The following is a 13,545-nucleotide window of genomic DNA, read 5'->3' on the forward strand; positions in this document are numbered from 1 at the left end:
TACCTAACACCAAAAACACAAATGAACTCAAAATGGACTAAAAACCTAAACATAAGACCCAAAACTATAAAACACTTAAAAGAAAATATAGGGTGAAAGTTTTATGACATTGAATTTGGCCATAATTTCTTGGATTTGACACCAAATACACATGTGACAAAAGAAAAATAGACCAATTAGACTTCATGAAAATTAAAACTTTAGTATATCAAACAATAACAAAGTGAAAGAGAAACCTATTTAATGAGAACAAAATACAGGTTGAATATCCCTGAGCCAAAAATCTAAAATCCAAAATGCTCCAAAATCCAAATTTTTTTTTTCTTTTTTTTTTTTGGAGACGGAGTCTCCCCCTGTCGCCCAGGCTGGAGTGCAATGGCGCGATCTCGACTCACTGCAACCTCTGCCTCCCAGGTTCAAACGATTCTCCTGCCTCAGCCTCCCAAGTACTGGGATTACAGGCGCTCGCCACCATGCCCGGCTAATTTTTGTATTTTTAGTAGAGACAGGGTTTCACCTTGTTGGCCAGGCTGGTCTCGAACTCCTGATCGCGTGATCCACCCACCTCGGCCTCCCAAAGTGCTGGGATTAGAGGCGTGAACCACTGCGCCCGGCCCGCCCGACTAATTTTTGTATTTTTAGTAGAGATGGGGTTCCGCCATGTTGGCCAGCCTGGTCTCGAACTTCTGACCTCAGGTGATCCGCCCGCCTCGGCCTTCTAAAGTGCTGGGATTACAGGCATGAGCTACCGCGCCCAACCCCCTGAAATAATATTTTTTTGCCTCTAGGGGCACCCTGAGCTTCGTGGAGTCTGAAATAATGTCTCTAAACACTTAAGTGATCAGTTACGGAAAACACTTCCCAGAAATCTGGGAAAAGCCCCTTTAAGAAGGAGTAAATACCTCCTTCTCCCCTAGAGGCCGAAGTCGCCATCTCCCTGCACGGGGCACAGCACCTCAGAATACAAGTTCGCAGAGGTCAAAGCGGTGGATACACTCCGAAGGGCTCTGTGGAGTTTTGGAAACTACATTATCCAGAGTGCAGAGCGCAAAACGGCGGCGGAGTTGAGCCAATGACAGCCCAGGATAGGAACACTTCCGCGCATGCGCAGCGCGACGGGCCGGAACTTCCGGCGTCCTCCTCGTGGCGGTCATTTTGGCCTATGTCCTGTCTGTCTAGCCCGCCAGTCTCTGCAGCGGAGGTCGCGACTGAGGGACGGGACAGAGAAGGCGCGAAAGTGGGCCAGAGGTTCTGCGACGCCACCTCGGGTGAGCTGCGCCAGGCCCGGGATAGGGACTGTTGTGTTCGAATGCCCGCCCCGGTCGGCCGCCGCTCCCCGCCTAGTCCACGGAGCTCAATGGCGGCAGTCACGCTGAGGGACTCGGCTCAGGTGAGTTGTGCGTCCTCCGGGTCTCGCCTACCCTCCCCCAGCAGAAGCCCTAAGGCCCAGTGAGGGATGCCTGCTCACAGCCCTGCAGCCCAGGCCCCAGTACCCTGGACCAGAAGGCGCTTGTGGATTGGACCCGTTTGTGACGCCCAGTGTGTACGGAAATGTGACGGGCAGGGGACTGGCGCGTGCAGAACTTGGAGCTGCGACTAAGCTGGGGGTGGATTCAGGAGCCTGGGGTCCGTCTCGGGTCTGCAGGAGCATAGAGTGAGGCAGAGTTGCACCTGACGAATTTGACGATTCTGAGGACACTGGCAGCCTTCGAGATTTGTGAACAGATAGGGACACTGGGCTAGGATTTCCTAAAGCTATCCAAAAGTTGCTCAGGGGAAGAACAGGCTGAAGAGAGGTAATAGTAGTTAGGCATAGGAAGACTGAGTTCTTGTCCAAGCTCACGCAGCTGGTAAAGTCAGCACTGAGAACTGAGGTGCGGAGATAGTGCAGCCAGCCCAGGCCACCTGGCTCCAAAACTGGACCAGGGTCATTGGGCGACCTGAGCCTCGCCACTCGTCTAGCCTTGGGCCCTGAGACTTTGAGCAAATACAAAGCCCAGAGTCTTAAGTCCAGGTTAGATTATATGAAGCTGTTGGCAGCCGGGGGAAAGGAGATGTAGAAGGTTGTCCAAGGCAAAGTTACCAGTATATGCTAAGTTTGGAGAGGAGGCTGAGATAGTTCAGGAACCTACAATTATTTTCTTCTCATGAGAATAGGGAGCAGTGTGGTAGAAGTCAGACCCGGAATGGTTCCCTGAGAAGTTGAGTTGTCTATCCGTTACTTAATAGTAACAGTGGGAGGTTTGGAGTGGAAGAGGGAGGTGATCTGGTTCTGGTCTTATTAGGCTCCCTGTGGTTGCTGCATGGGAAGCCGACTGAAGGATGAGGTGGGGAGACCTGGGAGGAGACTACTGGGATAGGCCAGGTGAATGTGATAGAATGTGATAGGCCAAAATGGTGGCTGTGAAGATGCGAGAAGCAGTTGGATTCTGGATTCATTTTTTAAGTAGGGCTGCCTGAATTTTTAGTTTTGAGAAAGAGAGTGGAGTCAGGGATGACTGAAAGGTTTTATTATGGCAGTTAGAAGTGTGGAAGCTCCATCAACTAAGATGGGGAAGTACATGGTAGGAGTAGTTTTCATTTGGGATATCAGAAGTTTTATTTTTGACCTGCTAAGAGTATGAGAGCTTTCAGAGAATGGTTCATGGGCTGCTGGAACTGTAGGTCGGGAACAGTGAGGAGAGATTCAGAATGGAGACTTTTCCAAAAGGTAGTGGACAATCTGTGGGCCGGGGTGGAGCTGTGGATCACATTTAGTAGAGGGGAAGCCTGCTCACAATGATAATAGTTGTCAAGGAAGGGGAGGGGAAGGTCAAGGACAGGTCTCCTGCGTGAGCCCCTGGTTGTGTGAGGTGTTGCAACACAGGTCTTGGACAGAAGTGTTCACGGTGAGGGTCGTACAGAGATTATGATCTAGCATGTGGCCAAGGCTTCTCAGGGGTGAGTAGACGTGAGATGAATGTAGAGGCATAGGAGTTAGACAGGATGATGCTAGGACTGGTGCGTATTCACCTCTCTGCAGACTGACCAGGGTTTTATATTAATTCTTGGTGGGATCTGGGAAGTTTCAGTCAGGCTGTCACGTTATCTTAGGGGCACAATTGGCCATCTGTGGGACTCGATGGGCCTGGGGTAGAGAGCCACTGGGGTTGGACCTTGAATTAGTGGTAGTTGGAGAGAGGAAGGCTGTGACTGGTGGGGGGACAGCAATCACAGCCCAGAAGTGGAAGAGGCCTTGGTTATCTGAGATCCACAGGTGATTCTTGATGGGTGAGGTTGAAGCAAGGAATAGTCTGGTAGAAAGGCCTTCATGGTATGACTTGAGGCTGCCCCTAACTTTAGGTGCAGTTAGAGATCTGGGATAGTACTGAACCGTATTTGAATTTGCCAGCCACTCTCTGGGCCCCATGTGCTGAGTAACCAGTTGGGAGGCCAAGGAGATGCTCATGGTATGAGGCAGGAAGTAAGCTGTGGCTGTGGGAGTGACACTGTGAGAGAAGTGTGGTAGAGTGATGTGCACATGGAGACAAGAATGTGAAGTGGTGGCTCCTTGGTGTTGAGGACACAAGGGTGAAGTATGAACCAAGACCGTTGGTTGTGTTTGGGAGCCATGGTCTGTTGTCTTCCAGGAGAGTTTCCTTACAAGAGAGTATGGTTCCTTGCATGGCAGGCTCAGAGCTTAGATACTTGCCCACCTGCCTGTTGTTGCTGTGGGAGAACACAATGACCAATGGGACCATAAGGAGAGAGGGGGCATTAGTGTCACCAGGCCCTGTTGCATTCTTTCAAATGAGAAGATGGAGAGGAGGATGAACAGGGGATAGATGCAGCAGGGATGAATTTGGGGTCCTAGGAGAGATACTGATAATGGAATGAACTGTCCCAATCATGGAAAAGCTGTGTGACCTTTGAGGTTGTGGCTGTGGGAATGCAGCTGTGTGAGACAGGTGTGGTTCAAAGAGTGATGTACATGAGAAGAGAGAGAATAAACTGAGGGCCATATGGGTGAACTGGAGTCAGAGGGGTAAAGGGTAAGCCCGTGTTAGTTGTGTCTTGGAAGATCAATCCTGGGGACTTCAGGGGTATTGCCTGACAAGACAAACGTCAGATCACTCACACCCTGTCTATGGCCAGTTCTCTCTCTAGCTGGTGTTTGTGAGTAACGAGAGGTATAGCCTACCTGCCAAGCCCAGAGCTTAGATAGCATCTATCTGTTCACAGGCCTGTTGTTGCTATTCGAGGACTCAGTATCAGTGGAACTGTGGGGAGAGGGTAGGCATCGGTGGCACTGTGGCTGGTTATCTCCGCTGAGGTGGGCAATAGGGTGACCTGGGGATGGATGTTGGGGGCAAGAGGATAATGAACTCCGGGTCTGATCGTGGATTGAACTATTCCTGCTGTGACAGGGTATGACCTTTGAGGATGTGGCCATTTATTTCTCCCAAGAAGAGTGGGAGCTCCTTGATGAGTCTCAGAGGTTCCTGTACTGCGATGTGATGCTGGAGAACTTTGCACATGTAACATCCCTGGGTAAGGCCCTAGCATCCCTCCGAGTGTCTGCTTTTCTTTTTGAACCCAGAGTTACCTCTGTCTCAGGAGTCTTGCTGTCAGCCTAGTCGATCTTATTTTTCTTGTCTTCCCCCTGTCAGGATGACTGTGTACAGATTCATGGTACCTTGTGGCCCAGTTTCTGCCCTTTTCCTCTAGCTGCCATTTCCTTATGTCCACCTATATCAGAAATTACAGGCATTGTCATAGTTACTACTTACGTGAACTATGGAGCTCTTTTTACAAGACTCTCCTTTGAGTGTTTTTTGTGAGTGCTGGTCACTCCCTTGTCCTCTCTTTCCTTAAGACTTACATCATTCATGTGTTATGTGGTAGCACAATGAGGGCTGCAGGGAGAGACCTAGTTGCTTCACAGAGTAAACAAAGCAAGATGGTCTCAGAGGAGGCCTGGCCCCAGTGAGTGGCAGCTGGGGAAGGGCATGACATCATGGTTGTATTAGAATCATATCCAGAACCTGTGATGTGTCCAGCAGTATTTTGGTGCAAGTGCCACTGGCCATAACTCGTTTCTACTTCTACTTCCCTATACAATACTGTGCTGAATTGTCGTTTCATCTGTCACTTCCAGTGTTTGGCTACCTCCACCCTCGTGGTCTCCATGTGTCACTTGTTCCTCTCCACAGCTCACTTCTTTTCAGTGTTGTTCAGTCTTGACTCACTGTGTTGTGAGGTATGCACACAGCCTCAAATAGTCCTCCTTGATCACCAGCTATCAAGTTTCAATTGGATTTTCCTAGGACTGGACAACAGCAGTCTTCTGTACAGCACATACATCACTAGCAGACAAAGTCCTGCTGAGGGCTTTGGCAGAGAGTGAGTTGAAGACCCTCCTTCTCCTCCTGTGCTATACCTCATCCTTGTATCCTTTGCGTGATGAGATGACATCTCTAAAATCTTAAAAAGCCCAGTACTTCAAACCAGCCTATTCCTCCCCAGTTCCGTTGTTCTCAGAACAGTTCCATGCACTCAGTTCTTGTGTCTCACACATTTTTGTGATACATCTTTCTCCTTCCATGAAAGTCAGCATGCATTTCATCAGCATTTCTCTGCTTTCAGGTTATTGCCATGGAATGGAGAATGAGGCGATAGCTTCTGAGCAGAGTGTATCTATACAGGTCAGGACTTCTAAGGGCAATACACCCACCCAGAAAACTCACCTCAGTGAGATTAAGATGTGTGTCCCAGTCTTGAAAGACATTTTGCCTGTGGCTAAGCACCAAACCACATCCCCTGTGCAAAAGTCATACTTGGGTAGCACAAGCATGAGAGGCTTCTGCTTCAGTGCTGACCTTCACCAGCATCAAAAGCATTACAATGAAGAAGAGCCCTGGAAAAGGAAGGTGGATGAGGCTACATTTGTGACCGGCTGCAGATTCCATGTGTTGAATTATTTCACCTGTGGGGAGGCCTTCCCAGCCCCCATGGACCTACTCCAACACGAAGCCACTCCCAGTGGTGAGGAGCCACACAGTAGCAGCAGCAAGCATATACAGGCATTTTTCAATGCAAAAAGTTATTACAAGTGGGGTGAATACAGAAAAGCTTCAAGCCACAAACACACACTTGTTCAGCATCGGAATGTCTGTTCTGAAGGAGGGCTTTATGAGTGTAGCAAATGTGAGAAAGCCTTCACTTGCAAGAACACACTTGTTGAGCACCAGCAAATTCACACTGGACAAAAGATGTTTGAGTGTAGTGAATGTGAGGAATCCTTTAGCAAAAAGTGCCACCTAATCTTACACAAGATAATTCACACTGGAGAAAGGCCTTATGAATGCAGTGATCGTGAGAAAGCCTTTATCCATAAATCTGAATTCATTCACCACCAGAGACGTCACACTGGAGGAGTGCGTCATGAGTGTGGTGAATGTAGGAAAACCTTTAGCTACAAATCTAACCTCATTGAACACCAGAGAGTTCACACTGGAGAAAGGCCTTATGAATGTGGCGAGTGCGGGAAATCCTTTAGACAAAGCTCTAGCCTTTTTCGACACCAGAGAGTTCACTCTGGAGAAAGGCCTTATCAGTGCTGTGAATGTGGGAAATCCTTTAGACAAATCTTCAATCTCATTCGACATAGAAGAGTTCACACTGGAGAAATGCCTTATCAGTGCAGTGATTGTGGGAAATCTTTTAGCTGCAAATCGGAACTCATTCAACACCAGAGAATTCACAGTGGAGAAAGACCTTATGAGTGCAGAGAATGTGGGAAATCCTTTAGACAATTCTCTAACCTCATTCGACACCGCAGCATTCACACTGGTGATAGGCCTTATGAGTGCAGTGAATGTGAGAAATCCTTTAGCCGCAAATTTATCCTGATTCAACACCAAAGAGTTCACACTGGAGAAAGACCTTATGAATGCAGTGAATGTGGAAAATCCTTTACCCGCAAATCTGACCTCATTCAACACCGGAGAATTCATACTGGCACAAGACCTTATGAGTGCAGTGAATGTGGCAAATCTTTTAGACAGCGCTCTGGCCTCATTCAGCACCGGAGACTTCATACTGGAGAAAGGCCTTATGAATGTAGTGAATGTGGAAAGTCTTTTAGCCAAAGTGCTAGCCTCATTCAACACCAGAGAGTTCACACTGGAGAAAGGCCTTATGAATGTAGTGAATGTGGGAAATCCTTTAGCCAGAGCTCTAGCCTCATTCAACACCAGAGAGGTCACACTGGAGAAAGACCTTATGAGTGCAGTCAATGTGGGAAACCCTTTACCCACAAATCAGACCTTATTCAGCACCAAAGAGTTCACACTGGAGAAAGGCCTTATGAATGCAGTGAATGTGGGAAATCCTTTAGCCGCAAATCTAACCTCATTCGACATCGGAGAGTTCACACTGAAGAAAGGCCTTAAATGTGAAGGGAATGTGCTATTTCTTTATTCAGTATAATAGCACTGGAGGAGACTGTGGTAGCCATCTTCGTAAATTTAAACTTTGAGCACCCACAGTGGGGTATTCTTCATAAGTTTCAGGTATGTGGGAAGCTCTGAGGAGGTTCATTGTAATTTCTAATCTGCCGAGGCCTATAGCCTGATTTATGTCACTGCCAATTTCTGAGGCTGAAGCCATTTCACATTTCACCCCTACCACCTGGCAGGTGCACACCATGTGCATGAGTCACTTCCCCACAGTGCTCAGAGAAGCAAACCTCTGTACTCTCACATTTGCTTGGGGAAATTATTAATAGCCCAAGCATGTAGGGGGTCTTCATGTCTTTTCTCTGACTTTAGAGTATACACCTGACCCAGTTGTGGTCCAGAGAATCTGAGTTGTGCTGTCAGCTTTCTAAGGATTACCTTTTTAAGGAACATTGTCGGTCTCACATGATGCTTGTAATGAATTTTTCCACATTCTGATTCACCAGCCTGGAAACTGCTTGGTACACATTGCTCTAATTTATAATGTTTTTATAAAGGTTTTAAAAAAATTTATGCACCTTTAATCTTGGGTGTTCTATTCATTGCATAGAATGACTTGTAAGCAGAATAGTGATGTTAGCATGAAGGGGTGAATAGATTTTGTGGAGATCTCAAACTTTCTGTACTCAGAAGGGACAATGTAATGGCAGAAGACAGCTCTTTGTTCTGTATTGCTCTAATTGGCCTGCTGCCCAAGGCCTCAAAGTAAAGACTGCCAGGCTTTGTGTTCCTGTATTGTGGCCTGGTGCCATTTTTGTCAGGTCAGAGGTCACCATGAAAAGGAGGCAGTTGTGACAATCCCCAGTGCTTCTGTGAACGTGAATTTTGTTCAGTTGTCCACAAGAGATCCACATAATTCCTAGCACTGGTGAGGGGAATCTGTTGCCCAGGTCCTGCAAAGGAGCCATGTGCCATGGCATATAAGTCAGTGTAGACTGGTGCCATTTGTTGTCAGACTATAGGTGTGGAGGTGAAATTACAGGTTCAACAGTAATTGGGACAGAAACTCCAGGTAAATGGGGAGTGGAGAAGACTGCAGTAAATTAGATGGAATGACTCTTCTAAAAGTTCATCTACAAATTTTCCAGTGAATATGGTTGTGTAGAATCAGTGCATACAGAAATTCTCAGGATCTTCTGTTTACTATCGCTGAGATCATTATCAGAAAATAGTCTGGCCGGGCATGGTGTAATCCTAACACTTTGGGAGGCCAAGGCAGGCGGATTGCCCGAGCTCAGGAGTTCAAGACCAGCCTGGGCAACATGGTGAAACCCCATGTCTACTAAAATACAAAAAATTAGCCAGGCGTGGCAGCATGCGCCTGTAGTCCCAGCGACTTGGGAGGCTGAGGCAGGAGAATCGCTTGAACCCAGAAGGCGGAAGTTGCAGTGAGCTGAGATTGCACCACTGCACTCCAGCCCAGGTGACAGAGTGAGACTCCGTCTCCAAAAAAAAAAAAAGAAAATAGTCTATAAAGGTTTTGTGGCTCCTTGTATCCTGTCTGGGCTGTTCACCTCAAGGCCATTGCTATGCAGGTAGGAGAACAAGAATAGAGAGAAGGATCATTCCACGGTCCAGGGATGTGGCTTTTGTGACTCAGCCAACATTCCTATTAATTCAGGTGGCAACAGCCTTCATTGCTTGCCAAAATTTGCTGCCCCTGAGGCAAGGTTGCCTCTCTCAGGGCATGAGGAGAGAGAGAGATGGTGAAGTCCAGATCAGGTTGCCACCCTGATTTAAAAAAAAAAAGAACATCTAGGCTCTTAATTTTGAGCCACTTTTTAAAGCTTTTTGAAGGTCTAATTTGTATAACTGACATGCAACAAAGTACACGTATCCAAAGTGTACAGTTTGGTAAAGCCATGAAACCATCATTACAACCATAAAAATGAATTTATGTGTCACCCATATATTTACCTTGTATCTTTTTATAATCTTTCTCCCTTCCCCAGCTCTTCAGGTTCAACTGATTTCCTTTACAGTAAATTAGTTTGCATTTTCTGGAATTTTTACTGAGATACATACACACACACACACACACACATACACATATGTATACGCATATACCTATACGTATATATATACATATGTGTTTATATATGTGTGTGTGTATATATATATATATACTTAACTGGTTTTCTTCATGCTGTATAATTATTTTGAGATTCAAAAATGATGAATCTTTGTATTGCTGAGTATCATGCTGTTCTATGGATAAGTCAGTGTTTATCCATGTGTTTAGGGACATTTATATTATTTATAGATTTTTGTATATTACAGATAAAGCTGCTGTAAATACTTGAATTCATTTCTTTATATGGATATGTGTTTTATTTTCCTCGTGTTAATAACTCAAACTGTAATGTCTTAGTTACAATGTAGGTGAACGTTTAACATTTTAAGAAATGCCAAATTTGATCTAAATGGATGTTTCCTATTGTAGTCCCACCAAGGGTGAGAGTCCCAGTTCCTTTACATCCCTGCCAGTGCTTCATGTGGCTAATCTTTTTTATTTTAGCTCTTTGAATGTATGAATAGTGGTATCTCACTGTGGTTTTCATTGCATTTCCCTAAAACTTCATGATATTGAGCATTTTTTAATGTTTTTATTTGCCACCTGTGTAACTTCTTCGGTAAAATTAAATTTTCTTTTAAAAATTCCTCACCACCCATTCTAGAATTTGCATGTATGTGTGTGTGTGTGTGTGTGTGTGTGTGTGTGTGTGTGCACGTGCACACAGACAGGGTCTCCCAGGCTAGTCTTTTAACTCCTGGCCTTAAGCATTTTTCCTACTTTCCAGCCCCAGCCGTGGTCAATTTGTTTTTTCTTTTTTTTTTTTTGGGGACAAGAGTCTCACTCTGTCACCCAGGCTGGAGTGCAGTGCTATAATCTCGGCTCACTGCAAGCTCCGCCTCCCAGGTTCAAGTGATTCTCCTGCCTCAGCCTCCCGAGTAGCTGGGACTACAGGCGCCCACCACCATGCCCGGCCAATTTTTACATTTTTAGTAGAAACAGTTTCACCATATTGGCCAGGCTGGTCTCAAACTCCTGACTTTGTGATCCTCCTGCCTTGGCCTCCCAAAGTGCTGGGATTACAGGTGTGAGCCACCGCACCCAGCCACCGTGGTCAATTTCAGACTGCCATATTGATGTCACTGAACCTGGAGTTGGGAAGAATTTCTGGTAACACACCTTTGTATTCTGTTTCCAATACACTGGTAGAGTATCCAAGATAGCCAGAAGAATAAAGACGACAATAAAACAGTAAAATGATCAGGAAGTGGCAAGTTTTAAGTATTTGTTTTTTAAACAGTTTTATTGAGATATAATGGACTTAAATTGTATGGGTTTTTATCCTTCACCTTAGAAGGGATTCAGTTGTATATTTTTAAAATATATATTTTGATGTTTTTATACATCTTACATTCCCAAAACCAAATGTTTCTTCCAGCCCTTTTCAATTTATCCTTTGCAACATATAAATTACTGATAGAAGGACATATTCTGCCTTTTGTAGGGGCTATTTACAAATGTCCATAAATGGAAGACATCATTATAAAACCTGATGAACCCTTTCCCAGTCTTCTATCATTTATCTTTTTTTATTTTTATTTTTATTTTTTTTTGAGACAGGGTCTCGTTCTGTTATCCAGGCTGGAGTGTAGTGGTGGATTTATCGTTTTGTGGTCATTCTCTTTTTTTTTTTCCAGCATAAACTATCAAGCAATTCATGGTTGTTCTTGTTTCATCTGTCCCCATGTGGATTTATAATCAGATATTTCGTTAAAGGCATAAAGTCTTCAGATTGCATTTCTAAAATTTAAAGACCGTTTCGTAACTATAAGATTAACATACAAAATAAAAATTGTATGTGTACAAAATTATAAATGTTTTATATACAGTACTGAATTGTATCAACTGCTGCTTATTTAAGACAGATTGCTATCAGCATACAAAATATATTTGATGTTTAGTAGGTGTGTCTTTGAGTTTATTAACCTATACGTACTATTTACTTATTTAATATTTATGTAACGTTGCTAAACTGCTTGTCCATTAGCTTCCCACATTGTGCTGGGTGCAGTGGCTCACGCCTGTAATCCCAGCACTTTGGGAGGCCGAGGCGGGCGGATCACGAGGTCAGGAGATCAAGACCACGGTGAAACCCCGTCTCTACTAAAAATACAAAAAATTAGCCGGGCGTGGTGGCGGGCGCCTGTAGTCCCAGCTACTGGGAAGGCTGAGGCAGGAGAATGGCGTGAACCCGAGAGGCGGAGCTTGCAGTGAGCCGAGATCGCGCCATTGCACTGCAGCCTGGGTGACAGAGCGAGATTCTGTCTCAAAAAAAAAAAAAAAAAAAGAACTTCCCACATTGTTGATTTGGCTTATTAAATCTCAGATTCTGTTCAGTGTGTTCACCGCTCACTCCGCCCCCCATTCCCCAGTATTTCCTGTATACTAGATATTGATGAAATGAGTGATTAAGATCTGTTCCAAGTGGACAGGTTTATGTTGGTGACAAACCTGGAAACACAGTGTGTCTTTTGCTACCACAACATGAGCAGCCTGGAAATAAACATTACAGGTATTGTGTGTGCTGGTTGTGAGACAGGTGTGCAGTAGTGACAGCACATCCTAGCAAGATACACATACATCTGTGGCATACATTGACAGATGTAGGAAACTGACACCCCCCCAGCACAGCCTGGAGCCATTTGTGTACGCCACATCTGCAACAGAAAAGATGTATGACAAACCTGAAACACACACACAGGTATGTGCAAAACACGCAAGGATCCTGTGAGACGGGATGGAGATACTGACACACCATAGCAGTCTCCACAGAGACTTGTGGGACGGACATATGCTAGGGATACCCAAAAATCTGATATGTGGGGCCAGGTGCGGGGCTCACGCCTGTAGTCCCAGCACACTGGGAGGCCGAGGCGGACAGATCACAAGGTCAGGAGTTTGAGCCCAGCCTGGCCAACATGGTGAAACCCCGTCTCTACTAAAAATAGAAAAATTAGCCGGGTGTGGTGGTGCGCACCTGTAATCCCAGCTACTCAGGAGGCTGAGGCAGGAGAATCACTTGAACCTGGGAGGCAGAGGCTACAATGATCCGAGATCACGCCACTGCACCCCAGCCTGGGCAACAGAGCAAGACTCCGTCTCAAAAAAAAAAAAAAATCTGATGTGTGGGCCACAAACACAATTGCACTATCTCTGTGGGGCAATTGTGATGAGGCAGGCACAACCTGATGTGATAATACTACTCCCTACACACATCACTGCATACTAGATGATGTACTGATGAGGGAACTGGTTCATACCCCAGCACAACCTGGAAATACACATGTGTGAGCAGGTTTGACCTAAGCAGGAGAATAGGATGTTTATGGGCTTTATAGGAGGGCTCAGCCAGATTCAGCCAGTTTCAGAAGTAATCGGTCAAGTACAGGTGGGAGAAGGAACGCTCTTGGGGATTAGTACTCATTGTCAGTCATTGATTTTACACAGGGCTGGGGAGGAGCAGTTGGGACTAAGGACACCTGCTAGAGGGGTTGGGAGGCAAAAGCCATGGGTACAGAGACGCGCGATGGTCACGCTGGACATTCTCAGTTCTTCATCTTCTCTCCCAATGTCTGCAGTAGTGACTGATAACTGAGTGACAGTTCAGTATGGTGTGGAGGAAGCATCCTATGGTGGTGTTTAGATGGAAGACCGAAAGGACCCCAGGAATGAATCATTGCATGGGGTTGTGAGAGAGCGATGTGTTTGGAGTGACACCAGGGACCCTGTTGGAGGTGTTCAGGCAGTGGCAATGCTGACCATGGGAAGCAAGTTTGTGGAGAAGGACTTGAGGCCCCAGGTGGCAGTGTCCCAGTGTGGTTACTCATGTTCTGGGCTTAGCAGACTTGGCAGAGAGGAATCTGTCCAGAGTCTCCTGCATTTCCAGTCAGAGGAATAAAGGGACCAAGGCAAGCCAACCCAGTTCAGTGTAGACCTCAGCTGCTTGTGTGAGAAACACACTCACCCATCCAA

At 45.9% G+C, this 13,545-nt stretch overlaps 1 protein-coding gene across 1 annotated transcript; it reads left to right on the plus strand.

The window, feature by feature from the left end:
- The first annotated feature begins 622 nt into the window (after positions 1 to 622).
- Positions 623 to 10,157, plus strand: ZNF551 (zinc finger protein 551). Its single transcript, XM_019015380.4, has 3 exons — positions 623 to 1,390; positions 4,407 to 4,530; positions 5,626 to 10,157. Exons 1-3 carry the CDS (start codon positions 1,073 to 1,075, stop codon positions 7,431 to 7,433), a joined length of 2,250 nt encoding a protein of 749 aa, XP_018870925.2. The 5' UTR covers positions 623 to 1,072; the 3' UTR covers positions 7,434 to 10,157.
- Positions 10,158 to 13,545: the final 3,388 nt, after the last annotated feature.

This window comes from Gorilla gorilla, chromosome 20 (genome assembly GCF_029281585.2).
Source record: "Gorilla gorilla gorilla isolate KB3781 chromosome 20, NHGRI_mGorGor1-v2.1_pri, whole genome shotgun sequence".
In the NCBI taxonomy this organism is placed as follows: Eukaryota; Metazoa; Chordata; class Mammalia; order Primates; family Hominidae; genus Gorilla; species Gorilla gorilla.